The 20,734-nt window shown below is 46.1% G+C and overlaps 1 protein-coding gene across 1 annotated transcript in view; it reads left to right on the top strand.

The window, feature by feature from the left end:
* GPC4 (glypican 4) overlaps nt 1-19,051 on the top strand; it is a 115,459-nt gene extending 96,408 nt beyond the window's left edge. The window contains exons 4-9 of the mRNA XM_001925471.7: nt 8,676-8,841; nt 13,978-14,108; nt 14,207-14,353; nt 15,262-15,398; nt 16,265-16,440; nt 16,536-19,051. Of these exons, the coding sequence (XP_001925506.4) occupies nt 8,676-8,841; nt 13,978-14,108; nt 14,207-14,353; nt 15,262-15,398; nt 16,265-16,440; nt 16,536-16,738 (960 nt within the window). The 3' untranslated portion in view covers nt 16,739-19,051. The remainder of the gene's footprint in view (nt 1-8,675; nt 8,842-13,977; nt 14,109-14,206; nt 14,354-15,261; nt 15,399-16,264; nt 16,441-16,535) is intronic.

The raw sequence follows: 20,734 nt of genomic DNA, 5'->3' as shown, positions 1-20,734 counted from the left end.
TCTTGGGGCTAGTTATTGCATAGTTAACTCGGAGGCCTTCCCACTTTCTCTTCAGGAGTGGATGCCCTGCCTTTCCAGTCTACTTCTGCAAGAAAGGGGTTGCGGTTATGTGTTGAGCAATGATTTGATCATCACTAAGCCTTTTAAAGGCCATTAGCACCAGCAGGCTTGACTTCAAGACAAAGTCACTTCTTGCTGGAAGTGTACTTGACCTGCTTCAGTATTGTTCTGGGCCCAACCATCCCGTGATTTCAGCGTGCCCCTTGAGCTTTGCAAGCCAAACTTCAGAAAAGTCCCTTTACTTAGGAACAGATGGCTGAGAATACCCTGGTGCATGCTCCACATCTTCGTATTCCTCATTCCATCGTTACTTGTACGTGGTTCATGATACATTTCTTATTTACCTGCTTGTAGCAGCAGTTTTGCCTGGAAGGGGGAAGTCTGTTGTGGTCTCTCAAAAATGCACAAGCGGTTATATGCACCGTGAAAATGAATAGGTCCTATGCCAAAGACACTTGCATCCTCATGGTTTCAATTAACGCTGACATAATGGGGCTATGTCTTCACCCCCACCCCAAACTACAGGGGCTGTAATGAGAACTTGGTGCCTTGGCAATGTGATGTCTAAACGACTGTCCTGCCTGAAAGGATTTCCACTGCTCCCCCTTTCATTTCTGTCCACTCAACAGTGCCCCAACACCTACAAGACTACTAAGCAAGTTGTTCGGCCAGGTCCCTAAATCGTTATAAACGTCTGTTTTAAAATGGTCAATACGAAAAGCTTTAAAGGGTAGATATCTAGGAGTTCCCGTTGTGGCGCAGTGGTTAACGAATCCGACTGGAAACCATGAGGTTGCGGGTTCGATCCCTGGCCTTGCTCAGTGGGTTAAGGATCCGATGTTGCCGTGAGCTGTGGTGTGGGTTGCAGACGAGGCTCAGATCCCACATTGCTGTGGTTGTGGTATAGGCCAGCGGCTACAGCTCTGATTCGACCCCTAGCCTGGGAACCTCCATATGCCGCAGGTGCGGCCCTAAAAAGAAAAGAAAGGGTAGATATCTATTCAACCCTTAATATTTTTTTTTTCACTTACCACCTTAAAGACGAGAATTGCAAGGAGGAGGGTGGGGGGGGTGTGTATTACATATACTACATATATACACCATATGGTACGTACACTACGGAGGCGGGGTGGAGATATGGGCATGGTGGTAGGAGCGCGGGGAATGTCAAGTACTGACCTTGAGATGACATACATACTCTCCAAACAATACGAGATCCCTTTCCACAGGAGCTGATACAGTGATGCTTCACGTTATCATAACTGAGACTAATTTAAAACATTAGACTTGGAGTTCCTGTCGTGGTGCAGTGGTTAACGAATCTGACTAGGAACCATGAGGTTGCGGGTTCGATCCCTGGCCTTGTTCAGTGGGTTAAGGATCTGGCATGGCTGTGAGCTGTGGTGTAGGTCGCAGACACAGCTCGGATCCCGCGTTGCTGTGGCTCTGGCGTAGGCCGGCGGCTACAGCTCCGATTGCACCCCTAGCGTGGGAACCTCCAGATGCCGTGGGTGCAGCCCTAGAAAAAGGCAAAAAGACAAAAAATAAAACATAAGACTTATTTCCGGGTATTTATGCAGCTTCAGTCTTATCTCCAGTGTAGTGCCAGATAATTCCTGAATGAGTCCTAGCTTATTTTATTTTCTTTTTTGTCTTTTTTGCCTTTTAGGGCCGTACCTGTGGCATATGGAGCTTCCCAGTCTAGGGGTCAGGTTGGAGCTGTAGCTGCCAAGCCTACACCACAGCCACAGCAACACGGGATCCGAGCCGCGTCTGTGACCTACACCACAGCTCACGGCAATGCCAGATCCTTAACCCACTGAGCGAGGCTGAGGATCGAACCTGTGTCCTCATGGATGCTGGTCAGATTTGTTGCCACTGCGCCACAACGGGAACTACCTATTTTGTATTTCCTGGTTATGTCTTCAGAATTCTCTCATCAGGGAAGTAGGAGAATCTCCGCCTTCTTTCTTTGTGCATGTGTGTATTGAATTCAAAAGTAGTTCGGAAGTTGTTGAATAAACGCTTCACATCTCACAGCATGTTTGGGTTCCCTATCTTTCTTCTCCCATAATTTTGGGAACAATTTCCTGTTATTTTTATTGGGTGCTTATGTTACCAAGCAACAGATAAAAATCTAGACTCTTCCTGTTTGTTTGGTACTATGGGCAGCGCAGGGGGAAAAAAAAAAAAAAAAAAAAGCTTGCAGTGAATGTCTGCTAGGCACTGGAAGAACTTGAAAGGAAATGTGTTTTTAACTTCAGCACCGCATGCTGGCTGCCATGTCTGTGTAATGTGGCTTAAGGCTCGTTCTGAATTACTGAAATGAAATCCAGGCTGTGTGAAGAGTACTGCTTTAGCATTTCTCCTTTTTCGGGCTGCTTGCAGTCATTTTTAATGCGGTGTTTGGAAAATGCAGGTTATTTAGAAAGTCCTCATCTATACTAAGAGAGCCTTTACAGAGAAAAGGACTTCTCTGCAAAGGCTTGTGACAGCAGCAATGGCATGCAGATGCCACCGTAAATGTATATCCCAAGCAAGGCAGGCATGGGTATTTTTAGAAATAAGAAAATTGTAAGAAATTTTTAAAAATTTTAAGAAATAAGAAAATTTTAAGTATGTTCAACTTAGACTGTTGAAAAGGAAACGAGGATTCGCCCCCACCCCTTGTCCCCACTGACTTTGACCATGAGACATAAAATCCAAATTCTAAAGCACCTGCTAGAGTTACCTTAACATTTAGAAACACCCTAGCGTGGAAGGATTTCATAAGGCTCGGAAGTTGGCTGTTAATGTACTGTCATGATGCTCAATAACCCACCCACATTGAATCTGATTTGAGGTAGTAAAGAAATACTGAGGCCAGACGATGTTCCCTTTCTGTCATATTGGCCCCCCAAGTATCCAAATCAAGCCATCTCATTCTTATAGAAATAATGTCCAAAACTTTCTCTTATATGAATAACATACCACATTCTAGTAGACACTGATTCTCTAAATGTTAAAACCTTGGCAAAGTATATATTGTTTTCTGCTTTGTTCAAGTAAACTCTTTTTTTTTCCCCTCCATGTCCAGCAGTGTTTACTTGAGGTCTTGAGTTCTTTGGGACCATCCTTAGGACACGGCATTGGCTGCCTACGTCATTATTGTTTGGTCAAAAATCTGTCCTTTCATCCGTAATTGTCAAGACAAATATTGTTCCATGTAGAACAGTTGCATCCTAATATGCCCTCCAACAATGAAAAAATAGATTCCTTTGATCATTAAGTTTGAAACCTGGGGTTTCTGCCTTGGTGCAGTGGGTTAACCATCTGTCTGCAGCGGCTCAGATCCCTGTGCGGGTGTGGGTTTGATTTCTGGCCCCCCAGAGTGGGTAAAAGGATGTGGCATTGCCACAGTTACGGTGTAGGTTGCACCTGTGGCCCAGATTGGTTTCAGTCCCTGGGCTGGAACTTGCCCATGTGCCATGGGTGCAGCCATAAAAATATATGAATGAATAGAGACTTGCAAATTCTCACTACAAAATCCAGCCCCATGGCTGCATGTTCACTGTGTGTGTGTATCCTGTATCCTAGATTTGGGAATTACAGAGAAGGTCCAGCCCCATGTGCTGCCCTCTAGGTTCCTATAGTCTGTTACTCAAAAGAAACCATTCAGATAAACGTCTGGTCTAGGATGAAAGAGCCTGAGTTCACACCTCGGCCATTTACCAGAAGGTCTCGTGTGTGTCCCTTCGTTTTTTTGGGCCTCTGCTTCCTCGCTGGTTGAATGACACGATAAGCCTTATGGCCTAGGATTATTTTGCAGCTTCAATGAGTTAATATAGAGAGAGTACTTAAAACCGAGCCTGGCACATAGCATTTGCTCTGTAACTGTATCATAGAAATCAGTATAGTTCAATAGAAGCCATCAGGAGAAACTATTTTTCTTTGGAATGTTGCCATTCAGACCTTCCTGATCATGAAACCATAGAAACGAAATAAGCAGTTTCTCTCTGAGACCATGACCCCTTCTTGGTATTGGTGCTTCATGGGGGGAAGGGAGCAGTGTACAATTTTCCTCTCCCTGTTCTTTCTAAGTATCATCTTGAGAAATAACTTAATCTCTACGAGAGGTCTGGAAAGTCTGACTTTCATAAGAGCAATCATATCCTTTAACCCGCTATGCGGGGGCCCGAATCCTACCCCACCCCAAAGGATTCTGGAAGTCACATCTGGGCTCAACAGACGCTTCTCGATAAAAGGAAAACACAACAAACATTAGCGAAGCGCTTGAATGATCAGATGGATCATTGTAAGTGAGAATCATCGAGAATCAATACGTAAGTGAGGATTAAAGGAAGCTCTCAGAGTTTGGTTCCTCCTTCGGTTAATCCCCACGTGGCGTGATCTCCCACGCAGTCCTTGGTCTTCTGGAGTGTAAATTACTCTATTAAGTAAGTTATTTTGGGGACTCGAGAGAAGTAACTGATTTTTCAGTGATCCAAGGGGGTAGAATGGGAATGAGGTTGAATTTATATTCACAGTTAATACATCTCCAGAACAAAGTATGACTTAGTCCACTATTGTACTTGCTTGGGGGTGAGAGGTGTGCCCCTCGTATGGTGGAGAGACCATTGAAAGCTTGTAAAGAAGCCCCCACCGGGCCTGGTTTATCGTGATGACATGGGAGTAAGAGTCATCAGGAAGATGCTAGAGTTTGCTAGAAATTCTGCAAGAAAATAACTTTATCTAAAGGGTGATTGCTGTACAGTGTTTCTTCAATTTCTGCTGCACAAGAGAATTTAAATTGAATATATACTGTTCAGCTTTTTCTTCCCTCTGGTGATAGTATTCCTTTGGCTCGTTGACCAGTGTACCTTGCTTTTTACCGAGAAGCCCTCGAAGATTCCAAAAGAGAGGCAGCCATTTTCGTTGTCCCCTGGGATAGCTGTAGAGTCAGAAAATAGAGCTGGTCCTTGGCACCCTGGGTTCACCGTCCTGAGCTTGCTCAGGTCAGCGACCGTGGTGACCCGGGACCTGGGAGATGGTCTCATTATTCGTTGGCACTTCTTGCTGGGCAATGATTTCTTTAGGTCTCATGACTGTTTTACCACCCTTTGTCTTTATAACTAAGGCCTCATGCCACGCAAGGGGTTTATTTCCCAGGTCTTGAATTCCCTTCGTGTCAAATGCCGCCTGGTGGTCTGATTCGTGGTTGTGAGACCAAAGACACATTTTTCTCTAACTTTGCTATTTCACATGTCCCTTCTCGTCCCAGTTTTCTTAGAGCTTCCCCACCTCCCGTCTCAGTTCTGGTATTATTTAATGTTTTCCATAGCATGTTACAGCTGAGTTCCTTGTGATCAGTTTCAGTCGTTACACAACAAATCACGTGCAGAGCACGAGCCAGTACTTAGCCAAAGAATGAAATGGAAAAACTCTGCCAAACCCAGCTTCATAATCTTCCTTTAATAAAACTCTACTGTGTCATTTGGTTTGGTCTCTCTTTTGAAACCTTGAGCCTCCATCAACCTATTTTAGGACAAGGTCCTACCACAAGGTCTATTGCATAAATAATTTTGACTTAGAATTGAACCAAGAATATGGTGGATAAAGGGGGGAAGGACTTCTTGGGCCGAAAATGTTTCTCCAACACAGTTAATAGAGTTTACAAGTTTTGGCTCTTTCCTAAAGATCTATACCATTTTGATGGTTCTTGGTGTTTTCTAGAACAGGTTCTATATTCTAACATAGAAATTCTTGCTTGCCTTGCTACCTCATCACAGATACATTCCAGAATAATCCCTGGCACATAGTAGGTGCTCAATAACTGCTGACACCGTAGCTTTCTTCATTTTTTTTTCTTATAAGAGCATTGTTGGAGTTCCCATCGTGGCCCAGCAGAAACGATTACCTGACTAGGAACCATGAGGTTGCGGGTTTGATCCCTGGCCTCGCTCAGCGGGTTAAGGACCTGGCGTTGTCGTGGGCTGTAGTGTAGGTTGCAGACGTGGCTTGGATCCCGTGTGGCTGTGGCATAGGCCGGCAGCTGTAGCTCCGACTGGACCCCTAGCCTGGGAACCTCCATATGCCGCAGGTGTAGCCCTAAAAAGCAAAAAACAAAAAAAAAAAAACCAAAAACAAACAAAAAAGAGCATCAAAAAATGCCATGTGTTAGCCTGGTTTTCACAGGCATTTACCTAACTCTTTTACCTCTCCCAAATCCAACCATTGTAGCCATCTCAGCCACGTGGAACCTAACTCAAGATACAGAAGAAAACATCCAGCGCTTGAGATTGGAATTTCACATACTCTGTTTAAGGAGGCAGAGATACATGCTACATCTGGGCAATCTTTTCAGCGTGGGCTAAGTGCAGTGCTAGAAGCAGATGCAGCAAGGTGACTGTCCACAGGCCCATTATCGCTTTGGCTTTGGTTTTCTCGTCTCTGTATTCAGTGGTCTCGAGGGCCCCCTCCAGTTCTCAGACTGCTGGGGTCCTCTGGCCCCCTCCTCTCTCCAGGCCTGTTTGCTCCTCTGTAAAATGAGGGGGTAGGAAAACATCAAAATCCTAACTGTGACTTGAAAGGCACACCCTTTGTCCAGAAATTCGCAAGGTTTTACTGTACATTAAGACATAGTTAAAAGGAGTACTTGAGTGCCTAGAAAACATTGGGGGAAAGTCCTGGTTCGTCGTAGCGTGTGTTGCCTTGAGTGGATACAGTTACTGTCCTATTGCACGTCCCTTCCCCTTTTAGGTGCGAGTTGTGTTTGCGGGAAGAGGCGGGGGGTGGGGGGTGTGCATCAGATAGGAGCCTAACAGTGTTAAGTTTTTCTCCTGACAGTGTTAATCCCGCATTCCTCTTCCTAAGGCTACTGTTGATAAGTGGTATCCAGAGTTACACTGTGGAGCAGGTGAAGCGCACTGCTGGACTGCCCGGCATCGCAGCATCTGTTCCCTGCGGTGGTATCTGCTTTCAGGAGTCTCTGTGTGCAGAACTGGTTGGTACTGATAAAGCGGAATGCACTAATCCTCTGATATTGACTCCAGCAGAGGAGGGTGGGGCAGAGAGAAGGAGAAGACAGGAGCGCTTGGTTAGCTGCCAGCCCGGGATCCCGGCCGCGAGCCTATCTCAGCATTGATGGGAAGAGGTGACAGGAGGAACGGGCCCAAGAGAGATGCACCCTATAGAAGCAGGAAGAGGAAACTGAGTCTCAAATCCCTACAGAGAATGGCGAGCCCAATCCCTACAGAGTTCAGTGGCCCTTTCATCCTCGCCGTTCCCCTTCTTCGTGAACTTGCAGTGGCTTCGGTGTCCTGCTATGGAGTGTCTTGGTTTCTGCCTGGTGTTTAAGCCTCTTTACATTCTGGCCTCGTTCACAGCCCCTCCTCTGCACACCCAGCCTTATTTCCCCTAACTCCTCGACCCCATTCTAAGATGCCACACTCTGCTCTTGAGTGTGCGTGGTTTTGTTCATTGCATCCTTCCCATCAGGGATGTTCTCCCTTCATTGATCGTTTCAATCCAACCCCTTCTGCTGTCGAGTACAGGGAATGTTATCCAATCACTTGCAATAGAACATGATGGAAGATAATATGAGAAGATGAATGTATAAATATGTATGACTGGGTCACTTTGCTGTACAGCACAAATTGATGGAACATTGTAAATCAACTATAATACATTTTTTTTAATTTTTACTTTTCTTTTTAGGGCCGCACCCAAGGCACATGGAAGTTCTTGGGCCAGGGGTCGAATCGGAGCTAAAGCTGCCAGCCTATGCCACAGCCACAGCAACGCTAGATCCGAGCCGAGTCTGTGACCTACATCACAGCTCAGGCAATGCCAGATCCTTAATCCACTGAGAGAGGCCAGGGATCGAACCCTCAACCTCACGGATACTAATCAGGTTCGTTTCCACTGCGCCACAACAGGAACTCCAAACTCTGGATTCTTTAACCCACTGTGCTGGGCCGGGGATAGAACCTGGGTCCTGGCTCTGCAGACACACTGCCAATCCCGTTGCACCACAGTGGGAACTCTGAAATTAGGTCTTAAAAGGACTTTGAAATCATTGAGCCATTTGAAATAAGTGCGCGTTGTGGGTATGTGTGTGTATGTGTGATATGATGCTTGGTCATTTAAGGCAGTGCATCCACACGTCTCTGCCTCTTCCCAGTGTGCCTCTCTTCTTTATCTAATCTTGCTCTAGTTCCTGTCAGGAAGCAAGCCAGGCTGCCTTAATTGTAGTTCATTGAAACCCAGCCTTTTTTTTTTGGGGGGGGGGGGTCTTTTTTGGGCCGCACTCGCAGCATATGGAAGTTCCCAGGCTAAGGGTCGAATTGGAGCTAAAGCTGCCAGCCACAGCAACACCAAATCCAAGCCTTGCCTGCAGCCTGCACCACAGCTCATGGCAATGCCGGATCCTTAACCCACTGAGCGAGGCCAGGGATCGAACCTGTGTCCTCATGAATACTAGTCAGATTCGTTACCGCTGAGCAGGACGGGAACTTCACACCTCAGTCTTCAGTTTAATTCATGGCCAAGCCTTCAACGTCAACTTGGTAGGCTGGCGATTTCTGTGTCTGTCTTTGCCCCACAGTTGTCTTTTTCTTTGTCTTCTCCCAAATTAGGTCAATCCCACAGCCCAGTGTACCCACGCCCTGCTGAAGATGATCTACTGCTCCCATTGCCAAGGTCTCGTGACCGTGAAACCGTGTTACAACTACTGCTCCAACATCATGAGAGGCTGTCTGGCCAACCAAGGGGATCTGGATTTCGAGTGGAACAATTTCATAGGTGAGCAGGCGATTAATGTCCTTGCGTCGCTAGAGGTAGCTCAGCCTCTGGCCGCAAGGAAGATTTTAATGGTCAGCTACGAAATGTCTGTTCGTGGTGTAGTATTTATTTGCCGGAGTTTTGACTCTGCTCAGAGTTCGTAGCACTCTACAAGTCGGTGTCCCCTTGCACTGATGGTGGCATTTCTGATGCCGTTAGACACAGCGAACACCAAGTTTGAAGAACGAGAAAGTGGCTTTTTTGACATTTTTCCCCCAAAAGGTCAGGTTCAGTTATGCATCATAGGCTTGTATCCATGTAAAAGCTGGAGAACAGCCATCACGGTGCTGCGAAAGCGGCTTTTTAGCTGTTCTCTCTGTTACACTGCAGCCAGATCTTCTGCAAACTGGCCAGATACCCCTTGGATATGTGGATCAGGTCGGATCTGATTGTGGAGATTTTAGGGGTTATGTTTCTATGGAGGATTTAACAATAGCAGACTTCTGGCGAGAGTGCATGGGCTTCTCCCCTGAGGATTTTAGGTGCATGTTCTCACCTACCCCTAAAACCTAGAAACCCATTACTGGAACCCGGACAGCAATGGCAGTGAAGTGGCTGGTTTTTGAGAGGGTTAATTATGATTTGTGGGAAAGGACAAATTAAGGGTAATTGAAATAGCCAGTCACCAGCTCCCTGGGTGCCTGCTTCGTGCCCGTGGGAATTCTGGAACGTTCATGTCCGGGGTTGAAGCTTTTAGTGCTGAGTGCTAGTGGAGCTGTGCACACATACTAACAGAGCCCCAAAGCAAATGCAGATTTTTTTTGCCCATCCTCCCATCACATGTGCGTAATTGCAAAATTTGAGTGTCTTTGTAAGCACCTATTTTTCACTTATCTGTCCACATCATGGGAACATTTATGCAGTTTGCTGTGGGTGTGTGGGGGGTGAGAGGAAATGGGGAGATTGCAGTTGGGGAATGCTTTTTAGTCTGCATGAGAGCTAATTACCATATTAACTCTGTTTGAACGTGCATCAATAAATTGGCTCCAACAGATTCTTGAAAACACTGACACAAGGAAAAAAAAAAAGATGTGAATATTAAGCACTTCAACACAATTGTAGCCTGAAGAGCTCAAAGCTAGAAGACCTGAAAAAAATCTTCCACACGTACACAAGCAGAATCCCATGAAAGGGAAGGCATAAGACCGGCCAAGACACTCAGGCACACTAGCACATCTTGCCCAGAAAGAAGCCGTGGTTGAAATGGTTGCATGAAGATATTTCCCATGGAAATCAAAGCCCATGGCATTTCCAGATCTAAAGTTGATCGTTTTTCCTTCCTTTTTTTTTTTTTTAAGCTTTTAGGGTCGCACCCACGGCATATGGAGGTTCCCAGGCTAGGGGTCGAATCAGAGCTACAGCTGCCGGCCTACACCACAGCCACAGCAACATCACATCCAAGCCGTGTCTGCGACCTACACCACAGCTCGTGGCAACACTGGATCCTCAACCCACTGAGCAAGGCCAGGGTTCGAACTCACACCCTCATGGTTCGTAGTAGGATCCGTTTCCATGGCGCCACGACAGGAACTCCCTTCTTCTTTTTTAATCCCACTCTCATTTCCACACCCAAATGTCTCGTTGGCGATTCACTTTTGCTAAATTCATTTTTAAAAAACGGGTTGGCTCTGCCTCTTCATGTTCTCCTGAAACATCTAAGGCACCAGTTCTCTGGGCCAAGCATGTGCCATGTAATACCAAAAAGGTCTGGTGACAGTGATGTAGTTTTGCTGACTTTTCTACAGGCACACCAGGAATAAAGACCACTAGTCTGTGATTCTGACGTATCTGGCAAAAAAAAACAACTCATATCCTTGTCTTCAAATACAAATTCTTCTGCAACTTTTTCCCAAGAGTTTGCAGGTCCATATCAAATCCATACTCTGACTGGCTTAATTAATGTCTTCAACCAGGTACTCTGAAAATAAGAAGGCCTTCTGTCGCTGTGGTTCTTGCTGGGTGTTTTACAAATTACATTTGTTATCTTTTAAGAAACAAAATTAAACCCAAGTGGAAATGGGTAGGACTTCTGAATCAATTCTCCTCAGTTATTTTAAATGATACGTTTTGGAGGGATGAGGAATATAATTACATCTAAACTGCATTTTTAATGGGCATTTTATTCTTTATTTCTAATAAGCTGATATAAAAGGCCAGGAGTAATAGACATGGTTAATCTCCAGTGCTTTTTCATGGATTTTCACAAGGGTTTAATTAATTTGCTCTGAGGTTATAGAATTCATTCCCAATTCACATGCCTCTGCTATAAGTTCTTTTTTTTCTCTTTGCAAGGATTTTTTTCTTTCCCCTTTAAATGACTGCAGTTAATGAATGGTCAGGGGCTTTTTTTCCTCACCTGCTTCTTTAAATCAGATCTTGGGGTTAAGTTAGGAAACTGCCTTTTGTTCTTCCAATGAGAAGGGGCTGTTTTCTTGCTGGGGGGTGGGAGGTAGGGGTGTGTCCTGAGCCCTGAAATCCTGCAGTTGGACTAGACCCTTTAAGAGACTAAGGGTGGGGAGTTCCCGTCGTGGTGCGGTGGTTAACGAATCCGACTAGGAACCATGAGATTGTGGGTTCGGTCCCTGGCCTTGCTCAGTGGATTAAGGATCCGGCGTTGCCGTGAGCTGTGGTGTAGGTCGCAGACGCGGCTCGGATCCTGCGTTGCTGTGGCTCTGGCGTAGGCTGGTGGCTGGAGCTCCGGTTCAACCCGTAGCCTGGGAACCTCCAGATGCTGCGGGAGCGGCCCAAGAAATAGCAAAAAGACAAAAAAAAAAAAAAAAAAAAAAAAAAAGAGAGAGAAAGAGACTAAGGGTGGGTGTTTCCAAATCTGCCTTCTTGCCAGCCCTGCCCTATTAAAGCTGTCGTCAGGCTTTACCATGGTCAAGCCCAAAGCGTCCCAATACCTTGGACTGGTAAGAGGTTGGTTATATGCAACCTGTGTTTTGAAAAATAAACCAGATACCGCTTCTACCACGAAAGTCACTTTCGGGAGAATCAGAGACGACGAGGAGGCACAACTTGCCCTTCGTCACATACTGTCACTGTGTTAACATTCATCTGACTCCTCCCCAGCCTTATGAATGTCACATGTCGCTGCCAGCAGGAGTTTAGTGTGAGGGGATGGGGATTGCCGGCCGGGCCGGCAGCCAGTTCCTGGCAGGAGGCAGGACCCGGTCACATAGCCCGTAAGGAGAGACTGCAGCTGAGATCCAGCAGAAGCAAAAACACCAGCTCAGCCACGGCTGGATCTCAGCTGCAGTCTCTCTTTGCGGGATGTGTGACCGGGTCCTGCCTCCTGCCAGGGAGGAGCCCAGTCCACAGCCAGAGTGGCGACTCCAGCCCCTGGGCCACAGGCTCCTCGCATTCTTCAGTGGCGAGGCCCGCACCCCCCTGGCACAGGCCCCACAAAGGCCTGCCTCGATCCCTTCCCAGGCTCAGAGTTTACAAAGACGCCAAACAGCCAGAAGAATCAGGGTTTCTGTTCCCTTTCACAGATACATTAGTGATCTGGCCTTTCCTCGCCACTAGGGGAATCAGAAGTGACAAAAATGCAACTTTGTGTGTGTGTAAATCTCTGCATTTGAGCTGTTTCTATGTTCTGCATGTTCGTAATAATTTTCTTTGGACCCAGCGACGTCTTCTGAAGAAATGTGCTTCCTGGATGTGGCGGCCCTGATGCTTTGACAATGATGAACACATTTAAGTTGTGCTCCACTTGTTTACAAAAGTCTGCTTTTGCACATCAAAAGCATTTTTTCTCTGCTCGAGCACAATGGTATATTCATGCCGGCCTTAGAGCTTGGAAGCGTCACTTTATTGGCACTCACCACCATGCAATCTGAAACTTGATTTGTTATTACTTGAAAAAAAATTGCATTGCACGGAAGTCTATTTGTGGTTTGTGACATTGGACTTGTACTTGAGAGAAATGACCCCATGCTTGAAAATGTCCGGTTTGCATTTGTTCTGGCTTGAAGGGGAAAGGTGAAAGATTTGGGTTTATTGATGTGCTGATGCTGGAAGCTCTCTCCACCAGGGAGCTTAGGTAGAAGTTCAGCCTTGGCTTCCAGAACTTGAGTTCTTTCCGAGGGACACCCCATCTTCGAGAAGGGAGCCCTTCCTGGCAGTTGTCCTTGGACCTACCTCTCCTTGAAGGGGAAAGAACAAGTTGAAAAGTTCACTGTGCGTCATGAGTGAGGCATCCTTTTTTCTCACATGGAGACTACCTTCTAACTTTACACCACGTGTATCAGGCAAAAAAAAAAAAAATGTGAAATCTCCTAATCCCAAGAACATGGATGACAAGAAAACCAGCACAGCCATTTTATTTAAGCAATTACGTGTTCTGCGAAATTCTAGACTCCTCCGAAACGTTAACGTGATTTGCAGAGTAATTCGTGAGCACACACATTGTGAACACATGGATTTTGTGTCTGGTGTCGTCTTTTCATTTGAATCAAAAGAGGTACATGTTTTGCTTGAGCTCAAGGACCTTGTATTTGAGATGGGACGTTTGTATTCCTATAAAATTTGCCTTTCTCCAAATTGCATTATGCGAAAAGTCATTAGAATTCCGAGCCACACTTTCATTTGTATTTGCTAACTGCGTGCTCAGGGATCTGAAAGGGTTTCATTAAAAAAATGAAAGAGCAGCATTGGTATGCCAGGATTTGAACTGATTCATGTTTTTGACTCTTATAAAGGGAACATGAAAGGAAAAGATCCGTGGCGGTCTCTGGGAGAGCTGGCGCGTTAATTCTGCTTCCAGCTTTCCGTTGGTCACCTGGGAGCTAGCTCAGAGCTGGACGGTGACAGCCAGGGACACACAGAGGGATGAATCATCAGTGTAACAGAAGGTTCCCCATTGGGTTTCTCTTGTGGAATAGAGCCTTCATCTGGCCACTTCACGGTTTTAGAGAGCTAGTGGTACATCGTAAGGGAATGTGGGGTTTGTGTCATGGAAATAGATATAAAAACATGACTTAATGATGGGCATCCCCCCCCCCCCGCCACCAGCCATGGGGAAGTAAGACAGCACAATAATCAGAGCAGTTTCCTTCTTAATGCTGTGTTGCCCTTCCACCACCCGCGTGTTAGATGCTATGCTGATGGTGGCCGAGAGGCTGGAGGGTCCTTTCAACATTGAGTCTGTCATGGATCCCATCGACGTGAAGATTTCTGATGCCATCATGAACATGCAGGAGAACAGCGTACAGGTGTCTCAAAAGGTACGTGAGGCCGGGTACCGGAGAGGTGTGGCGGGGCGGGGGGGCCCTCCAGCCTGCCCTGTCCCTTCCCACGGGTGACCGCGCTTATTCCGACGCAGGTGTTCCAGGGCTGTGGCCCCCCCAAACCCCTGCCGGCTGGCCGCCTCTCCCGCTCCATCTCCGAAGGTGCCTTCAGCGCCCGCTTCAGGCCATTTCACCCCGAGGAGCGCCCGACCACGGCAGCCGGCACCAGTTTGGACCGACTGGTGAGCACGTTGGCAGGACCGGCCGTGTTTAGTGACAGAGACCTGAAAACATTTGCTCAAAATGTGTCTTTATCTGGGAGGCTTCCAAGGGCGGCTCTTTCGAGGTGAACCTTTGCCAACGTGTTGCCTGGGGATCTCCGTGAACCTGCCCCTCTGGTTTCCTAGCGCAGAAAGTTCATCAAGTTCATCCGCCAGCTAGGAAACGGGGTGCGCCCAGGCTTCTCTGTTTCCAGGGGCGGGTACCCCACAGGCTAGATCCTGAGTGAGAAAAGCCCTGCAAGGACAGACAGTGTCTTATCCGTGTGTCTACAGGCGTGGAAACTGGTGGGCCCCGGGTGGTAGTTCTAATCAAGACGTAGAGTGGCCAGTGGATCTAGGCAACTTCCTCAGCACTCGTGTTTCAGCTAATCATTTGAATCATTTTCTTCCTCTTCTTCTTCTTCTTTTGCTTGTTAGGGCCGCTCCCGCAGCATATGGAGGTTCCCAGGCTAGGGATCAAATTGGAGCCATCCCCGATGGCCTACACCACAATCACAGCAACACCAGATCCGAGCTGCGTCTGCAACCTACACCACGGCTCATGGCAATGCCGGATCCTTAACCCACTGAACGAGGTCAGGGATCGAAGATTCATTTCTGCTGTGCCACGGCAGGAACTGCTTAAGTAATTTTATGTTTATCCATAAATGTGGTCTGCATTTTTCTCTATTGACTAAAGAGATAACCTCGAAGTGATCAGAAAGCACTTCTGTAGGTAGTGGTGGTTTTTTTTTTTTTTTTTTACAGGGGTCTCTTTTTTTTTCCTGCTTTTATTTTCATTAATTCCCTTCTCTTTCCGTGATTATACTTTGTTTCTCCCTAAATGTCTCATTTCATCTGTTGTCATCCTTCCTCTCTCTCCTAATGAGGTTACTGATGTCAAGGAGAAGCTGAAACAGGCCAAGAAGTTCTGGTCCTCTCTTCCCAGCAACGTCTGCAATGACGAGAGGATGGCTGCAGGCAATGGCAATGAGGACGACTGCTGGAATGGAAAAGGCAAAAGCAGGTTGGCCTCCCCTCCCAGATGCCTGGGGACGATTCAGAGGTTTTCTCGGTTGTGAGTCGAAGCATCAGGAAGCGCTTCACAAGTCAGTAGCAGCAACACGGAAGGCTTCTAGACCTTCTTAGGAATTGGCTTCACCATAGAAGTGTCGGGAAGGCCCCCAGCTACTTGCAAAGAGTCCTGGGGTACAGGTTTGTGACAGCAGTTACATGCTGGCGTTTCTGCTGCACCCAGGGGTCGAGCTGTTCGAGTAGTGCCATTATTTTTTAATGTTTCATACCTGTGGTCCTTTGCCCGTGGCCCGGACTCATGAAGTACCACTTCTCAAAAGGTCTCATTCTCTTACTTGAGGATGCGCTGTGCCCCTCCCCTGCATACTCAGTAACTCTGACCCCACTGCCCTCTGCAACGTGGCTGCTTTTGCAAAAGGTTACAGTGAGATTGGAGAAACAAGATGTACACCCAGGAAGAGGAGAGATTCGAGTTATTCAAAAGGAAAGCACTTGCACGCAGCAGAAATACTAGAAACTAGGCAGGCTCTTGGTTTGGTTTGGTTTGGTTTGGTTTGGTTTAGGGCCACACTCTCGGGATACGGACGTTCCCAGGCGAGGGGTCCAGTCGGAACTGCAGTCACCTGCCTGCGCCAAGCCACGCCAGACCCGAGCCGCATCTCTGACCTTCACCACAGCTCACGGCAACGCCGGATCCTTAACCCGCTGAGCGAGGCCAGGGATCGAACCCGAATCCTCATGGATGCTAGTCGGGTTTGTTAACTCCTGAGCCACAACAGGAACTCCCGAGGCAGGCATCTTTGACCTGTAACTTTTAGTTTTCCCCGGTCATCTTAATGGAATCATTTCTCATTGCAGGTACCTGTTTGCAGTGACAGGAAATGGATTAGCCAACCAGGGCAACAATCCAGAGGTCCAGGTCGACACCAGCAAACCAGACATACTGATCCTTCGTCAAATCATGGCTCTTCGAGTTATGACCAGCAAAATGAAGAATGCTTACAATGGGAACGACGTGGACTTCTTTGATATCAGTAAGTGTCCGTCCTTCTCAGGTACCACTTGCTGCCCCCTTTGTGATGAGCACGAGGCAACAAAATCCTTTTTTTTATCCCTCCCCCGCAAATAGGTGATGAAAGCAGTGGAGAAGGAAGTGGGAGTGGCTGTGAGTATCAGCAGTGCCCTTCGGAGTTTGAGTATAATGCAACTGAGCACTCTGGGAAGAATGCCCATGATAAAGCCAGCAGCGCTGGGGCCCCTGCCAGGGCCCAGCCCTACCTCCTCACTGCCTTTGGCATCTTGTCCCTGGTCATGCCGAGAGAGTGGAGATAATTCGCAACCTTAGAGAAAAAGTGTTCATCATCAAAAAGCTAACAAGGCGCCGGTTATCACTTTTATACCATCCTAGTGACTTTGCTTTTTAAATGAATGGACAACGATGTACAGTTTTTACTACATGGCCACTGGTTTAAAAGATGCTGACTTTGTTGTTGTTGTTGTTGTTTTTTTTCCATTCAGTTTTGCGGGCAAAGGGGACTTGGAACTTAAGGTCAGTCCTGCCCCCCTCCGAATCATGTTAAAAGTGGCTAACGGTGTAGGTACAGAACTCTAGTTAGTTGTGCATTTGTGATTTTTATCACTCTGTTTGTTTGTTTGTTTTTTCTCTTTTTGTTTGTGGGTTTTTTCCCTTCGATACGATCTCACCTTGTTTCTTACAAGAAAACCAGGGTCCTTTCTTGGCATGTAACATGTACGTATTTCTGGAATATTAAATAGCTGTACAGAAGCAGGCTTTATTTATCACGTTATCTCATTAAAAGAAAAAGCCCAACAAGCAGTAACATTGCCATCTATCCCTGTTGCTTTAGCTGCCTTCTCTGGAGAGAAGAGGAGGCGGTTTTGGGTTTTTTTGTTATTTTTATGAAGCTAGGACAGAATGTGAAGGCACAAGGAGGCTGTGGACCCACTTGTCGGGTTGCACTCGAGCATCCATACAAAACAAAGGCTTTGCTTCATTGAACGCTGGTGACCGGAAGAGACTGCAGACTACCCGTTTTGGTTGAGTCGAATTGCATGAACTAAGATCACAGAGCGGTCCAGTTCTGAAAGCCACTTGTACTCAAAGTGTAACCCATCCAGGAGATTCTTGATGCATTCTTCCTAGAAAGAAAGAAGGCATTCAGAATCTCCCAGTCGCCACATGTTCACACGTAGTTTGGGGGTGGGGGTTGTTGTTGTGCTTTTGGTTTTGGTTTTAAATCCAGGCAAATTAGCAAGCCGCTGTGTGCTGGTCTTTGTTTCCACACTTGGCCCTCTTGGAACTGATATCCCGATGGCAGAAGTTAAGTGACCAACGATCTCATTGGGTACCACATGTTCCAGTTTTCAAGTCGGGTCCTAGAGAGGGAGCTGTCTGGGGGCCCTGCTAGAATTGGGGTACTGCCTGGGCTCAGGGAGTCGCTGTCAACACTCAAGCAAACTCTTTGTCCGTGCATACGGATTTGCATTTGGTTTGGATCCCAGCTGGGTTGGTTTTTTTAAAACGGCCATTCTAAGGTGTCTTACTTGCGTCTTTTTCTTGCCCGGCCTCCTCTCATCAGAACAGCAAAGGACTTGTGGTGGTTCCCAGCTGGGTACCACTCCAGCAGTCAGGCAGCCCACTGGGGGAGATCTGAGTGTCCAGGTTTTTTCATGTGTTGTTGCTTTTATTTTGGGGGGTGGGGGATGGGCGAGACGGGGGAGTAGGTAGCGCTGAGAAGACAGCATCTTAGTGGGGAGCCTTAGCCACGTGGGTGAACTGACAAAGGCATTGTCTCTTGTCCCAGGCCAAAGAGCAGCCACTGCCTCGGTCCCCCCCTTAGGACTAGCCCATTCCCTGTATCCTTCCTACCAAATGCCAGCTCATAAAACTAGGAGAGTGTGGCCCATCCCTGTAAAAGGAGTTCCCAGCAGTCTGCAGAAAGCATCAAATGCTGCAAGTCTCTTCGAGCTTGAGATGGCCATCACGGTCCCAGCCAGTTCCACAGGAGGCTGAAAGCCACAGAGCGGTTGTTTGTGTTAGTGTTCAATCTTCGGGTGTAAGAGTAATCCTCTATTTTTATATTGAAACATGATTACTTGATAGCTCAGGGTCTACACTTCACTCAACTTTTGACACCAAATTCTGCAGAATGGACAAAATGGAATATCGGGGGCTGTTGTAAACAGAGGCTTAATTTTATTAGAAGTAGCCAGTTATTTATTAAAGCATGGTGTTAATAAAATAGGCATATCCTGGCTGGTGTGTATCAGTGTGTTGGTGTGGTTTTTTTTGTTTGTTTTTTAAACAAATCACATTGAAAAGGCGCTCCATTTATGTATGAGGAAAGATTGATTGTAAATAGCTAAGCTGCCTTGTGAGAACTTGGAAAATGTGCTGATGCTTAGTAACTACCTCAGTTGTGAGGCATTTCCTTTTTAGCTTAGACTGCCATTACTTTTACTTGGTAGAAATGAATCTGGTTTCCAAAATGTGGCTCAAAGAGTTATCCCCATAGACCTTGTTAGAGTGTTTTAATTTAAAACCTTGAACTCTGCCCAGCTGTTTTCTTTCAGTCAAGTTCTTGAAACCAATAACATTTTCCGAATTAAATATTCTTGAAGGTTCTTCTGGAGTCTAACTGATTTGTTTTCTTTCTTTGCATTTTTTTCCCCTGTTCCCCTTTTATTATTTAAATTGTCTCTTGCTTTTGAACTCAAACTATGAAATAAACAAATCATAGATTTTTCCACTCAGGTCTGACTGGATAACTCTTGGCTTCTAACCAGCTGGCAGGCTCACCACCCCCCCTCCCCTAAACAAGAATAAAAGCACGTTGACTATTTTAAAACCTTAAGAGTTCAGAATATGAGGTAGAAAAAAAGCTTTCTTAGGAGACTGCTTTTCCAAAGTCTCACCATGTCAAAAGCACGTGAGAGGTTTGTGCTTTGCAAAGTCATTTATCAATGATTTTTCGTTCAAACACGTCACCCGCTCTGTATCTTAAGACATTTTACAACTCTTAGATTTCTATTTTGTTTCAAGAATAGTAATTGACACCTAGCATTTAGATCGAGCAGTACAAAGAATTGACTTACACTTTTTTTTTTTTTTTTTTGGTCTCTTTAGGGCCGCACCCTCAGCATATGGAGGTTCCCAGGCTAGGGTGACTTAGGTTTTTGAAGTGAAGTTTTTAACACTCAGGACCTAAACAGTTTAGAGCTAACTTTTGTAAAAAAGTAAGTTAAATTTTAAACGTCAAATTTATCATATGAGATTACAGAAGCACAGGAAAAATAGGTGAAGGTGTAACAAAATTCTCCTTCCCCTCTTGTGCTGGCAGACTGCATCTGTTTGCATAGCCGAAAGGTAGGATGTTAAGAACAGCGTCTCCTGCAGGCAGCCTCTTGGGGAGGTGGGGGGTGCATGCTCGCTCTCAAGCAAACACCGAACTACCAAGAATAAAAGCACTGAGAAGGTTCTTTCAACTTAGAACTTAGTGGGGAAACTACAATTCAGCATTTCATGATACACTTTAGACATTCAAGGGTTTCCCTGGTGGCCTAGCGGTTAAGGACCCAGCATTGTCGCTGCTGTGGTACAGGTGCCATCCCTGGCCCAGGAACTTCCTCATGTTGCGGGCACAGCCAAAACAAATTCCGTTTCTACTTTGGAACTCTTTTTTTTTTCTTTGAAAAAATCAGTGTGCATGTGAGAAGAAAAGCTAAATAACACGGTCATAGCAATTGGAGTCCATCAAAAGGCAAATGCCATATAATATTGGCTTGTCTAATTTAGTGTTTAAGTAGATAATGTATCGACAGGATTTCTAGTCCAAAATACGTACTATAAAGGTACAGAGTAGAAGTTCCTGCACCCATCTGCCCAGTTACTCCCCATACCCTAGGTACACATATTAGTTGTTTTTATGTGTACATCTCCATATACAATCAAATACGAATAGAGATTTTTCTTTTTTGTCTCTTTACATGAAAGGTAGCATAAGTAATGTCTTACATGTTTTTAGGTAAACTTTAAAAAGTATTGAGAGGAAGGGAGTTCCCTGTTGGCCAAGTGGTTAGGATTTGGTGCTTTCACCGCTGCAGGCTGGGCTTGATCCCTGGTCTGAGGATTGAGATCCCACAGCAAGCCACTGCACACCACAGCCAAACAACAAAAACGTATTGAGAGGAGGCGTCCCTAAAGGTATGAGATTCCTATTCCCTAGGCATAACTTCTACAGGCTACCACAATTTGGATTTTTACTGCATTTTGGCCCAGATGAATCGAGGTCATTTTTCAAGAAGCAA

The sequence above is a fragment of the Sus scrofa genome, chromosome X (genome assembly GCF_000003025.6).
Source record: "Sus scrofa isolate TJ Tabasco breed Duroc chromosome X, Sscrofa11.1, whole genome shotgun sequence".
NCBI lineage: Eukaryota > Metazoa > Chordata > Mammalia > Artiodactyla > Suidae > Sus > Sus scrofa.
This window is presented reverse-complemented; position numbering and strand designations above follow the sequence as displayed.